General features: G+C 40.8%; 1 protein-coding gene across 1 annotated transcript; it reads left to right on the top strand.

The window, feature by feature from the left end:
- Nucleotides 1-4,742: 4,742 nt before the first annotated feature.
- On the top strand, nucleotides 4,743-14,171 carry ifi44g (interferon induced protein 44g). Its single transcript, XM_071546620.1, has 8 exons — nucleotides 4,743-4,822; nucleotides 5,811-5,965; nucleotides 6,931-6,979; nucleotides 8,302-8,497; nucleotides 9,496-9,648; nucleotides 11,347-11,518; nucleotides 12,513-12,613; nucleotides 13,697-14,171. Exons 2-8 carry the CDS (start codon nucleotides 5,812-5,814, stop codon nucleotides 13,871-13,873), a joined length of 1,002 nt encoding a protein of 333 aa, XP_071402721.1. The 5' UTR covers nucleotides 4,743-4,822; nucleotide 5,811; the 3' UTR covers nucleotides 13,874-14,171.
- The last annotated feature ends 269 nt before the right edge of the window (nucleotides 14,172-14,440 follow it).

Raw genomic sequence — 14,440 nt, 5'->3', positions numbered from 1 at the left:
AAAAAGCCTCTTTTTACGTCCATTTAGAGGTGTGGTTTGGCATAACATTTCCAGTGAGGTTAAGGTTAAGGTTACGGTTAACGTAAGAGAGATGTCCATAATGTCAAAATATGAGTATATTTTACTAGTACATTTTGTTTTAGATCACAACAATCTCCACACTCCATAAAGTTTGTTTAGGAATTAGTTTGTTGACATCTCCTTGTGAGACACACACAGAGGGGTCAGAGGTCAGGGGTCAGAGGTCAGAGGTCAGGGAGACTTCGACAGCGATGGACACTCCGGCAGTAGAACCTGGTTTTTCTGTTACAGGACGGCTGAGTCTCTGCCAGGCGGTGAGTCATGCGGTCTGTTTTGCACACTCACTGGATTTTGGTTTGCATGACGCCAGTTTGTCCGGAGCAACATCCTGGTCCAGATAACAGCCTATAGATAGTCTGCTGTCAAACCCTCAGCGGTGACTCTGCGTCTTAATGACAGCCGCTCGCCGCCGCCGCACCACGCCACCTCGTATTTTAGGTTTCGGTTTTGCCCAGAGGTAAGTAAGCTGCTCCAACTACAGCAGAAACTGACCTGTCAGACGAATGTTGCATGTGTCACTTCCTGTTTGGGAACATCAAGTACCCCCGCCCCCCCCATGCTCCTCCATCCTAACAGCGACTCAGCATTTCCTAACCACACACAGAAAAATAATGGTTCTTAACTGGTTGTTTAAAAGGCTGTGTGGATCCATGCAGAACCATCACCTACTGAAGAACCACTTTATTGTTTTTAACCTTTTAAACTTAGATTTTGATTAACATTGCCTTTTACCGTTTACATTGCTCTTTATTTTACTGTTTTATTGTTGAAATTATAATGTTATTTTAATGCAATGTAATGGTTTTAACCCATTCACTGTTTTCAATTCATTTATTATTTTAATCAATGCATTTTATGCAAAGCACTTTGAGTTACGTTCTATGTATGAATGGTGCTATATAAATAAATAAACTTAAACTTAAACTATTGTTCTTCATGTTCCACACATGTTTCTTTTTTATTATATTCTTTATCCTGTTCTATTAGGTTCAGGTGGAGAAAGGAGAGCAGAAATGGTCCTCTAGAGCAGTGATTCTCAATCTTTTTTTATATCAAGGACCCCAAATGTAGTCCATATTCGGGCCACGAACCCCCATTTGATGAGATTTTGTCTCTCGGACCCAAATCTGAGAATATTTTTATTGTCAGATATGATTTTCTTCAGAATCCCATGACTGTGTTAACTTCTTGTAAATGAAATAATGCTGAAGTTTAGCGAGTCCTCAGTTTGCTGGGGACCCCCTGGAACCCCCTCAAGGACCCCTGGTGGTCCCAAGACCCCACATTGAGAACCACTGCTTTAGAGAACCTCGGTCTGAAAGGATCTTCTGTGGCTTCACTCACAACAAACAGCTGCCACCTTTATTTTTCTGTGGACAGTCTGCATGGGTCTCCCAAAATAAGAATGACGATCCATTATTTTTACTGACGCAGCGAAAACCTGGGTGTGGCCACAGGTCAGAGAGACAGAGCGGCTTGTTGTTGTTGTTGTGTGTGTGTGTGTGTGTGTGTGTGTGTGTGTGTGTGTGTTGTCTGTTATTATGTCTGATCTGTCATGCAGAGAGAGGCAGCGAGCCACAGATAAAGCCGAAGCCGGGCTGCATGACACACAGCAGACCTGAAACAACTGAAACAACAACTGAAGCAAACATATTTTTAACATTTTGTTTATCTTGGAGAGGGTTCTGCTGAGCGTGCACGAGTGTTTTCAGCTTCACATTCATCCAGTTCCACACCTTCACACTGGGAGCTGCCCAGTACAACCACAGTTATTGGGTTAATTTGAATCAAAGAACAAGAACAAGGTGAATATAATAATATATATCAGTAAGTAACACATGATCATATTGTGATTATTTTGCTCAATATGTTGATTACGATACAAATTGCAATACAATATATGGACAGATTTTTCATTTTTTTCTATCTAGTCTACTTATATCGGCCTTTATCACAGTCGAGTCTCAAAGGCCTTTACATACCATAATATACATGTCATATACCATACTACATTATACTGTACATACTACATGTACAGTATATACACATCATATACATCCTATACTAGGTCAGGTGCATACTTCATATACTTTTAACTGGCACAGATTGGGCTCAACAGGTGCCTTGACCTGTAATATTGTAAGAAACATCACTACACCTCAGAGTTGGACTGATATGGGTTTTTGAAGGGCAATATTTTTGGATTGAAGCTGCTAACAGCCGATATTCAATATCTTTAAATATAACCATTTCCACGCCCAAAGAAATAAACAGATAAATCCAAGTATTCAGTGTTTCCCCCAAGCCTCTGAACCAGCATTTAGAGCATTATGGGACACTATAACTCTACATGACACTAAAACCACTGAAACCCAGCATACTACTACTACTAATAATAATAATGATAATAATGATAACACGTATTCATGTTTACTTGTCCAGTCAACATGTTGCATCAGAATCAATCCAGGTTTAGGACTTCTCATAGACAATCAATCAAAGAAATGACATCATGTCTATCATATGGGAGCTGGACGACACTGACTGGCCGATATCTGATTTTTAATAAAAGGTCAATATCGGCCTGATGTATCGGTCTCACCCGCCTCACACACCTGAGAGACACACACACACACACACACACAGAGCAAGTTTCATATCCAGCAAATAGCAATCACCACCATCAACTACAGATTGAACACTGGGCTGAAAACAAGCTCTAATTAAAAACTACTGAGAGACGACAGTGTGCCTCATGCTGACTGGAGGAGGAAGTATTGAATACCAGGCTGTTACTGAGGAGGAGGAGGAGGAGGAGGGGAGAGGAGGAGAGAGGAGGAGGAAGAGGAGAAGAGAGGAGAGGAGGTGGAGGAGGAGGAGGAGGAGGAGGAAGAGGAGCAGAGAAGGAGAGAGGAGGAGGAGAGGAGGTGGAGGAGGAGGGGAGAGGAGGAAGAGGAGAGAGGAGGATAGAGGAGGAGGTGGAGGAGAGGAGAGGAGGAGGAAGAGGAGCAGAGGAGGAGGAGAGGAGGTGGAGGAGGAAGAGGAGGAGATAGGAGGAGGAGCAGGAGGAGAAGGAGGAGGGAGAGGAGGAGATAGGAGGAAGAGCAGGAGGAGGAGGAAGAGGAGGAGAGAGGAGGAGGAGAGGAGGAGGAGGAGGAGCAGGAAGAGGAAGAGAAGAGGAGGAGCAGAGAGGAGAGGAGAAAGGAGCAGAGGAGGAGCAGGTGGATGAGAGAGGAGGAGGAGCAGGAGGAGGAGGAAGAGGAGGAGAGAGGAGGAGGAGGAGAGAGGAAGAGGAGTAGGAGGAGGAGCAGGAAGAGGAAGAGAAGAGGAGGAGGAGGAGAGAGGAGGAGAAGAGGAGAAGGAGAAGGAGGAGCAAAAGGAGGATGAAGAGAAAAGAGGAAGAGGATGATGATGATGAAGGACGGCCACAGGCTGAACTCTGCTGTCAGTCAGCAGCTCAGCGTCTGCAGCCTCAAACACAAGACAGCAGCTCCCTCTGCTGGAGCTGCTGGGTAGAGACAGGGTGTGTGTGTGTGTGTGTGTGTGTGTGTGTGTGTGTGTGTGTGTGTGTGTGCGTGCACATTGTGCATATTTGTATGTGTGTATGAACATTTGTACATGCATGTGTATACTGTACATTTGTGCATGTTTATGTGCATCAGTAAGGCCTATGTGTGTTTGAGCATGTGTGTGTGTGTGTGTGTGTGTGTGTGTGTGTGTGTGTGTGTGTGTGTAATAGTAGCAGCAGTAGTAGTATTTTCTGGGTTTTAATGGAGAGTTTTATTGTCCCATCATCTAGCAGTAGCAGTAGTAGTAGGCCTAGTAGCATCAGTTGTAATAATAATTTTTAAAAATTGCTACAAAGATAAAGTTGTTTATTATTATTATTACAACTGATACTACAACTGAACTCAGTAAATCCAGTAACAGAATGGCTGATCATAGCCAGCCATCATAAAAAGAAGTAATAAAAAGAAATATATCAATAAAAGACCAGAATAAAGAGAGTTGCAATAATCTAAACGGAGATGAAGGTTTGAATAACACTCTCCAGATCAGCAAAAGATTAAAAAAAATTAAAAAAATTGGCAACATTTTTTAATTGCAGTAAACTGCTTACTTTCTTAATATGGTATCAAAGCAGCAGCTGGAATCAAATAGTAGTAACAGTAGTATTAGTACTTTCTGGGTTTCAATGGAGAGTTTTAGTGTCTTATAATCTAAATGCTGTTTCAGAGGCCTTGACTAACAAAGAATGTAATTCTAGGGGAAACACTAAATGCTTTCTTTTTTCTTTTTCTTTTTGGGTGGGGTGGCATGAAAACTGACGATACTAAATATTGGCACGAATGATCCTCTATACTTTGCTCCAGCTTCAACCCTCAATTTGCCTTCAGAAACTCATCGGTCGAACCTCTGAAGTATTCCAGGCCGCTTTAGGCGACAGGTGGAATATATATTTTTCTGTAGTTGTTTCTTTCATTAACAAACAGGTTAAAACACTCACAGGTGGAGGTTTAATTGCCAGATTACCAGATTACTTCTAACCTGCCACACCCGTTTCCAGCCGCTGCAGTGTTGGACTGGAGGCTGCAGCAGTGGACAGTTGGTGTGTAAAAAAACAAAGAGGTTTAAGTTTCACTTTCGTTTCTCCAGAAAAGCATCAGCTCCTGTCAGAAAGCTGCTTTTCTCTAAATCTGTCGGCAGCGTTTCTGATCCAGAGACACCTTGGTACAAACAGGTAGGGCCAGGATGGAGTTTCACCTTTTTTATCTGCAGAACAGTTTACTCTCCTTTACTACCTGACATAAATATTTATGATGTGCGTTCATAATGAGTGTTATCAAACTGGTGCAGGTTACATGACGGTATGACGGAAGGGTTTTAAAGGGGGGAAGCGCGTGAATTAAAGGTCTTTTCTCCAAATAGCCCATACTACTTTGATTATATGATTATTAGATTATTTATCTATTTATGGTTGTTTGCCTTGTTGTGATGCGGAGGTCAAAGTTTACTCTCCTTTTTAACAGCTTCATTACCGTGATGCAGCGTTGCAGAAGTATTCAAACTACTTAACGTTTTGCACATTTTGTTGTGCCACTAAGTTATTTAAAATTATTTTTTAATCGGACATGTATGCAAAGAACTTTTTTCCATCAGAGTCAATACACAAATGTAAAAGCATAGGTGGCAGAGGTGGAGACTCGAGTCACAGTTTCAATAGCTTGAGACTTGACTTGCTGCATGAAGAGAAGACTTGAGACTTGACTTGACTTGGGTTCTGGTGACTTGGGACTTGACTCTGACTTGTACTCTGATGACTTGAAAAGGTTTCTAAAGTCTTGACTTGAGATCTTGTGTTTGTGTAAATGACTTGTGTATTACTTTCTGAAATCAAAAAACTTGGTAATGATTCCATGCCACCAGTGCTCCATAATGAACCGTTCTCTGTATTAAACTAGTTCTACACAGAGGCAACAGAGAATGTGCTGTTCAGACTGGAAAATGGTCAGCGTTGTTGTCCTTGACCAAAATCACTCATCTTTCGTTCTAGTAAATAAATAACTCCCTGTTGGAATGCATTATGTGGAATTAGGATAAATCAAATATATTTTAAGTGCAGGATGATTAACCAAGGACGTTCACATTGCGCGCTGCTGCTGCTTCTCTTTCTTCCTTCTCGCTTCTCCTCTGATCCATGTGAATAAATATTTGTTTTCCCTCATCAGCATGGCGTTTAATTTTGGAGCAATTCCCATTCCCGCCACCAAGTCCTTTCTGAACCCCGGCCCGGTGGCTGTCAAGGAGGACGACGACGCCACCCCAGAAAAAAACAGCCACCTGATAAAGAAAAGAGAGACCAAACCACGGTTTACATTCTCAGGTAGGACAACAAACATGCAGTTCTGCTGAATATTCTGCCTCACTGTGGCATTGCCCTGCTACAGAACAGAATAAAAAATGTTACCTGAAGTACCTGCAAAACGTTACCAGGAGTTATTTAGTGATGAAGTGTTGTAATTTAGTTTTTTGGTGAACCCACTTTCCCTCAACCTGCCTCGTCTGCTTCTACTACTACTTCTGTTTCCCAGAATACCTTTCATAACTCAAATGATGCCTTTTTGCTGAAAGAGGTTACATTTTGTCATCAACAACAACAACAACAACATCAAGTCATGTTGTGACTTGTGACTGCATTGCATTCTGGTCTCTCGCCTGCTCCTGTGGGTGGAGAAATTGGTCTCTCTCCTCTTCTCTGATGGATTTCTCCCTGTATGATTGTTGAACGTCTCTTGGTGCAAAATGGCGGCTCTAGAAAGAAGCCCTCGCTCTTTGATTCTGAGGGACTGACACCAAAACCTGACGTTTACCGCTGAGGTTTTACATCCTGAAACATTTTCTCATATCAAACTTCATTGGAGCTGCTGGAAACATCTGGAGGTGACGTCACCTCGTCTACGATTGGCCGGTTATCCACCAAGAAGAAAAACACAACAAACTACTGAATGCAGCCAGACAGAGCTGCTTTTAACAGTGTGAAAGTGGTTTTGGGTGGATTTGACTTTTTAGTAATCAGCTTTATTTTCATGCATTTCACTTTGCAGGCCATCAAAACCCACCTCTTCAAGCTCCCTCCATCTCATGATTCCTCTAATTTTAACTACCTACTTTTATTCTTGTCTTTTATTTTTTATTATAAATGTACCTATTAAATGATTTTACCCTGTATGTGAAGCGTCTTTGAGTACCTAGAAAAGCGCTATACAAGACTAATGTATTATTATTATTATTATTATTGTCAGGATTTTCAAACATTGTATATTTCATTAAAACTCTTCAACTCAACAGGTGAACCAAAGATGGTTCCTGAGTGGAGGGAAGTGCAGTGGACAGAAGAGTGAGTACAGCCTGGTTCTGCACTTCTGTAACAGCTGTGGGTTTGTGAACACACACACACACACACACGCTAGCTATTAAAAAAAGGTAAAAACGGCAAAAATATTTTATACTCAGACTTCAGACTCGCCTCCATTCTCACTTTGGGCAACCAGCTCACCTCTTTGGACCACAGTATGAAACCACACCCCTTAATTTTTATCCCTGAAATGTCCTTAATTTCTCCATTACATATAATAAGCATTAATCATCCATTAAAAATAACAGATTTTAAAAAGTAAGGTTAGTAAGTAAGGGATTTATTCACAGGTTGATTCACAGAGACACTAGACATTAAGGGATTTTTCATGCCTGTTGTGCAGGTTTACAGGCTTATTAAGTGGAAATTAATGGAAGTTCCTGTCTCCCTGAAACTTTCATTAAATTAGAAAGTAAGGAGATTCAGGTTTTGATGGGATATCCTCCATTAATTACTCCCTTAATTAATTTTAAAGGGATTTTGCCATAAAGGCAACCAGGAACAACTCATTTCTGTGAGTACAGAAGTTTTTAAAGTTTACTTCCCATAGAGCTGAGCAACCAGGTTTCTTGGCTGAGAAACAACACAAAGCAACGGCTGAACTTTTTTTTTAAATTTCTGTATTCTTGTGATTAATGCGACCTAATTAGCTGCCAATATTGCCAAATAAACACCCAGTTTGTATCACTAAGATTTGTTTTGACTTGTTTCCCACTGCTGGAAACTGGCAGCAGGCCTTCCAGAAGACTCTGTCTCCAACCAGTCCATCTTCACTCCTCCATTGTTGAGTCTTTCACCATGTTGGTTATTTTATTTTTTGTTGATGGCGTGGTTTGTCTTGGTTGTTAAGGAGGTGGATTAGGGCCACATGTGAAAAATGTATTTGAGTTCCAAATTCAACACAAAATCAAGTCAAAAAGGAAGGACAACTGTTAATTTGCACCTCGTCCACACGCTACAGAAACTTAGTTTAACTATGGCTCTAGTGCTCTTATTAATATTTTACATTTACATGTCCTTTTGCATGGGGAGAACTGACTTGAATTTCTGTCTCACACTTTGTTATTGAAGTATGTGAAGCTGCCAAAATAATTTCTTTCTTTTTGTGAGAATATAAAGGTTTGCTAATTTTGCAAGAGAAAAGTCTTAAGGTTCCAACTGTAACTACTATCAGAATATTACCTCCATTCCACCGACTCATCTGTCTAGACAAATACACTCTTCCTGTGCAATTTATTGTTCTTGTAGATTATGAAGTGTTTCTCATTCTGAACAGCCAGTGAGCATCTTAAATTCAAACCTAGGCAGAAGAAGAGCCTGATGCAGAGGGTCGGCTCCTACAGGCCGGACTGCGGAGAGGCGACCCGGGCGCGGGTCCTGCTCCTGGGCCCGGTGGGTTCTGGGAAGTCCAGCTTCATCAGTTCGGTCCAGTCGGTGTTTGATGGACGAGTCACCAACCGAGCCATGGTGGGCTCCTCCTCAGCCAGCTTCACCAAGAAGGTATGAAGTTACAAATGGAGAGACAGAAAGACATCAGTAGAGTTCATTTCCCTTTTTGAGGGGAAAAAATCATTACCTTAAGGCAGTAAGTAGTGCATCAGGATTTCAAAAAACTCTACAGGTGCTCGTTTTGGTGTTGCGCCTTCCTCAGAATGTTCACTTATTACCTGAAGTTCATTGTTCAATATCTCTAAAATGTACGGTAGAGATATTTGGCCTGTTGAAGCGCCTTTGAGTAAAACACTGAGTACCTGCTGGCTCCAGCAGAATATCTGCAGGGTTCAGGAAGCTAAATTCAAGACTTTTTAAGACCCATTTAATGCAATCTGGAATTTAATTTAAGGACAATTTGAAAACCAAAATAAAGAAACAAATCAGTCAAAACAAGCCTGTTTCTGACTGAACACAGCTAATTAGCGTTGTGAAACTATAAATGGCAGAATAAGAGAAAGGACAAGAAATGAATAGTTTAGGAACATGAAGTCCAGCTGTCTTTAGAAGGAGAGCAGATGCAGATTGTACTACAAACCCTGTTCTGCATTGATCTAAGAGTGGACATGTCATGAAAAGAAACCTTTCATTGCGTGGAGAAAAAAGTTAGATCTCTAATACCTGTATTTAAGACATTTTAATACTTTTTAAGGGCTTAAATGTAGATAACTTCGATAACTCCCCGACCTAGATCTAGTTAGAGAAAAGAGAAATAATGTTTTATAAATGATTATTATCATTATTATAAAGGATTCAGTTTGGAAAGGTGTTATGTTATCGACCAACGACTCAAGTTCCCTGCGATCCTTTTAAAAATTACTCTCATTGGTTTAACTTTTGTGTTTTCGTTTTGTAAGACAAGGCGTCACGTTTTTCAGATGGTGGCATGAAAACTCTTTGTAATGCATCTAACTCTGGAGGGTCACTGGATCAGATGTGCTGCACCTCTGAGGATGGAGAGCTGTTACAGAGGTACATCAGGTTAACTCTCTTGTTGTTTCCGCCAGCTGCAGTCCTTCGACATCCGCGGTCAGAAGGGGGAGGATCCTACCGGCCTGGTCCTGTGTGACGTCATGGGTCTGGGCGAGGGAGAGATGACCGGACTCACCCTCCATGACGCCCTGGCCGTCATTAAAGGCCACGCCCCCGACGGACACAAGGTGAGCAGGATCCTGACATTGATGTTGTTGCTTTATGTTGTTCGTTTGCGACTTTTATGTTTATCATATCGCTTGTCTCTCTTAAAGCTGTGCCAGGGAAGATGTTAATATAAAATACACCTGTGCAGCAGAGCAGAGCAGAGCGTCCCATCCTGTCCCATCCCATCCTGTCCCATCCCATCCTGTCCCATCCCACAAATTGTGGAGACGCTGTACATTCTCCCTGTTTGCCCAAATTGAATTTGCTCACTGGTGGGAAATGTTCTCTGCACAGAGGAAGTGACAGATCGAAAACTTGAGAGTGAAAACCAAAACTTTCTCTAAACGGCAGCAAAGCGATGATGGTTGAACCCCCTCCCCACACACACACAGTTTCAGTTTTGGTTCATTTGCACAATAGTTATCATAAAAATAGGACAATACAACAATAAATATATACATACATATATGCACAAGAGATAATGGAGGTTGGTTGCTCAAGCACAATCTGTGTTAGATATAAGATATTTTTTTAAATGTGATTTAGAAGGTATAGTGTATATTGTATAGTGTATTCTATTCCTTCTTGATCATCTACCTTTTTGGTTCTTGTCCTACGCACCTGTCACACAAATACCTTTAGGTGTGCAAAATTAATTTTTCTTGACTTTAAATGTGATTTGAAAGCTATTAGAGAAGATGACTTTGAATTCAGAATTCCATACACAAGCTCCTCTATATTTGATGAAAAACTGATGGATGCAAGTACGACAGTAAGGTAAATGAAAATCCTTTGCACGCCTGGTTGGATATGAGTGATTGTCTGATGATAACATAAAAAGATTATGGAATGAATCTGGGAAGTTTTGTTTTTAATGTATGTGCTTAAACATAAACACACACGTTATACACACAGGAAATAGTTTATATTTTCTAAACAATGTGGCAGAGGTAGATGTAGATGCAGTTTGGAATCATCCTTAAGAACATTTTTTTGGATTAAAAGTATGTGATTGGGATATGATGGCCAAACAATATTACAATAATTAAAATAGAAGAAGACATTTAGTTAACTGACCTCACCACAAAGGATGTTTGGGTTTTCAGGTCCTCAAAATTCAAACAGCTACCTCTTCCTGCCACTTGGGGCCGCCAATATGCAGAATTGCTTACTGCAGCTTCAAAAAAACATTTTCAGTGTCAATGGGACTACCTGGTTTAAACTTGATTAAACTCAGAACTCTTTGATTAAAGTCAGAATTCTGAGAATAAAGTCAGAACTCAGAATTCTGAGAATAAAGTCAGAACTCAGAATTGTGATTTCATTCTCAGAATTCTGACTTTATTCTCAGAATTTTAAACTCAGAACTCAAAAACAATTTTCACATATGGCCCTAATCCTCTTCAGTACTGGTTAAATAAAGGTTTAATTATATTTTTCATGGGACAGTGGTCGCCTGAAGCTTAGAGAAGCAGGTCTGTGACCAGTCGGTTGGTGGTTCAACTCTTCAGATCGAGAATCTACCAGGGTTGGGAAAGTGAATGAGTAACGCTTCTCCCACTTCCTCAGAACTTCCTGTGGGGTGCTGTTGGGACGAGGCACCTGACCCCCAACTGCTTCAATGGAGCTTCTCCTTTTCCTCACACATCATCTTGATTTAAACATCAACATTGTTAGACATCTGGATGTTGCTGAATCTCTTCATTCCTCTCCTGCAGTTTAGCGCAGAGCAGCCAGTGAGGTTGGAGACTGCGGGCTACGTGAAGAAGCCGAGTCTCAAAGACAAGATCCACTGTGTGGTGTTTGTGGTGGATGCCTCCAAAGTGCTGTCCTACTCCAGAGGGCTCTGCACCTCCTTCCAGCAGCTCCGAGAGCACATCAGCGACCTGGGTGAGCACAGACCAGGACTGAAAACAAACACACTCTCAAACACTCAGACGATGATGTACACCGCCCGTCAAAAGTTTGGGGACATCTTGCCTTTTCTAATTTCCAAAGTATTATTTTCTCTGTTATTTTTCAATTAAGAAGTAAGTGAAAACATGCATGCAATGCTTGTATTAAGACAAAATATATATTTCCTAATACCTTGGATCTATTTCTTCAACAGTCAGCTTCATATTGATTGTAGTGTCTTTGGTGCGAAGAGAAGGTTTTTCATGGCAGAGCGTCTCTGACTTGTCATGAAGAAAGTGTGAGCAGCAGTTCAGCTGCTGATGAGGTTTTTTTTGATGAACGTATAGTTTAATTGTTTTAGTGTTATCCTCACAAATATTTGCATGTATGATTTTTTTTTCTCAAACTAAATCTAGTAAGTCTTTAATGAGGTTAACTTATTATTAAAAAAGAAAACATACTTATTTATGAAACATTTTCAAAAGCCAGGTTTTCCCAAACTATTGACAGGCAGTGTGTATGCAGCCCCCCTGTTAGTTCCTAAAGCACAGCCTGTCTTCTGCAGCCATTATACAGTATAGCTTGTTCCTGCCACATTAGCAGCCAGGCCTCCCTATTGCCCTCTACTGGCTGGCTACAGAACAACTTGGGACTCCACCCACCTGAGTATAAGTCAATGAGACACAGGCCCATTCCCTATAGGTTATAGAAGTGTAAAATATTTTAATATTTTTTTATATTTTAAAAAAAATACAACCAAAGTGATTAACCCACTAATTTATGATTTTACCAGAATTAGATTTAATGTGTTGGATCTGGCCACGACTGCAATGTCCCTTTGTAAGCAAAGCTCTATTGTCAAATAATAACTTCAAAAAACTCTGTAGTCCACTTCATCATAACCATTAACCATTTTGTCAGTTTTTCAAATGTTGTATCTCTAATTTTGCAATGAACCTCCTTCATGTCAGCATGTCCTCTCTGCCAGGTGTTCACCAGGTGGCCCTGCTGACCCATGTGGACAAGGTCTGTATGGAAACGGCCAAAGACATCACCCAGGTTTACAAGAGCAACATCATCCAGCAAATGGTAGGCCACAATAAACCATGCAGTTTTAGTTCTTCAAACATTTCTCAGAGGCAGAGCTGCTCTGGAGGCAGAAATAATCTGATTGGTTGAGCTAAATCTCAATGGCAAAGCCAAAGGGCGAAGCCAAAGAACCACAGTTTTTCTAGTAAAGTTAGACTGAAGCTCAGTGAAGAAGACAAGAGGTAAGAGAGGAGGAAGCTAATATTATGAAGCCTAGTGCTCTGCTGCTAACTGAAAAAATACAATCTGTCCATACTAAGTTATCTAGGTTAGCTAGTTAGACTAGCTGACCTTCCAAGTTCATACTAGCCATACTAGCCTATAGCTATCTAGGTCAGCAAGTTAGCTAGCTGCTGACCTTCAACATCATGTTGCCATGATGATGAATGAATGAAAAAATGTCATTGCCATTTATATTTTGATTTTGATTTTCGACCAGAGTTCCTTTGTCGCCAGTTAGTCAACTTGCACTCAAAAAAACTCAGGTTCTTTGGCTCCGCCCACTGAGGTTTAACTCAACCAATGAGATTCTCTGCCTCCAGAGCAGCTCTGCCTCTGAGAAATGTTTGTCGAGCTAAAACTCCAATCTGCAAATTGTATGAGAGAAATTTTTCACTAAGACTAGCTGAGTTTCCATCCAAGTACTTTTAAGTCATTATAATGTCTCGAAGTTGGTAACTTTCCATGATAACCATATTTGCAGTGCATTATAAGGACACTGAGGAATTATAATGCACTCAAAATGCCTATGAGAACACATAATGCGTACTGATGCATGTATCAGGTGTACAGTGAAGGCGTAGGGATCAATGAGCCTGTCATCTTGTTTCTTGTTTTTTGTTTTTTAATAGTTAATCTATTGTTAGCGTAAATACTTTTTGACCTGGACACGTCACAGTTAATTACTGTGTCCAACTTTGAAACTCGGGTGACAGTTTGGTCCAAATGAAATTCATTAATGCAATGAAATAACAATTCTTGCTCAACGGCCCACCTTGGCTATAAAGCGCTGTGTGTGTGTGTGTGTGTGTGTGTGTGTGTGTGTGTGTGTGTGTGTGTGTGTGTGTGTGTGTGTGTGTGTAGATGGAGAGAGCCGGGGCTCTGCTGGGGATGTCCACCTCCTACATCGTCCCGGTGAAGAACTACTCGTCCCAGCTGGACCTGGATGTGAACTCTGATGTGCTCCTGCTCAGCGCCGTCGACCACATCCTGCAGTACGCCGACCTCTACTTCCAGGACAACACAACCACAGAGCACTAAGCATTAGTGTAAAACATTCATCTCTACACTTCCGGAATATGCTTTTCTATTAAAAGTCATTTATTCACGTTTCACATTCCAGTAACTGACACTGTTATGCAGAGTGACTTCAAATGGCTTCGCTTAATCCTTGACTTCAATTTACAGTCATTTTTGTTGATACATTTTTCTACAAAATATTTTTCTTCTTGATGAAAACTTCTGTAATTCAGAATAAAATGAGTGGCCTGTAATATTAAAGTGATAGCAGCCTGTGCTTTGTTTCTACAGAACTGTGAATCTAATCGCATGTTGTTTCTTGGCTTCTTTTATCTTCTATTAACTATATACAATATGTTGTTAATAAATGAACTAAACTAAACAGAGCTCAGATATTTGTCCTCCAGGATAAAGCAGAGACAGAGGCTCCATTTAAAAAGCATGTTTGCTCATGGAGGACTCTGTTTCTGTACAAATTAAACTCAACAGGTCAAAGTACCTTGTACTATCATAAATTATATACCAGTGGAAGGTTCACACTCTGGGATTTCCCAGATTCTCTGTATTTGCTGATTAGTCTCTGATTAG

Source organism: Centroberyx affinis, unplaced genomic scaffold (assembly GCF_046629955.1).
Source record: "Centroberyx affinis isolate AG114_WGS23_722 - 3 ecotype Tasmania unplaced genomic scaffold, CSIRO-AGI_Caff_v1 ptg005361l_1, whole genome shotgun sequence".
NCBI lineage: Eukaryota > Metazoa > Chordata > Actinopteri > Beryciformes > Berycidae > Centroberyx > Centroberyx affinis.
This window is presented reverse-complemented; position numbering and strand designations above follow the sequence as displayed.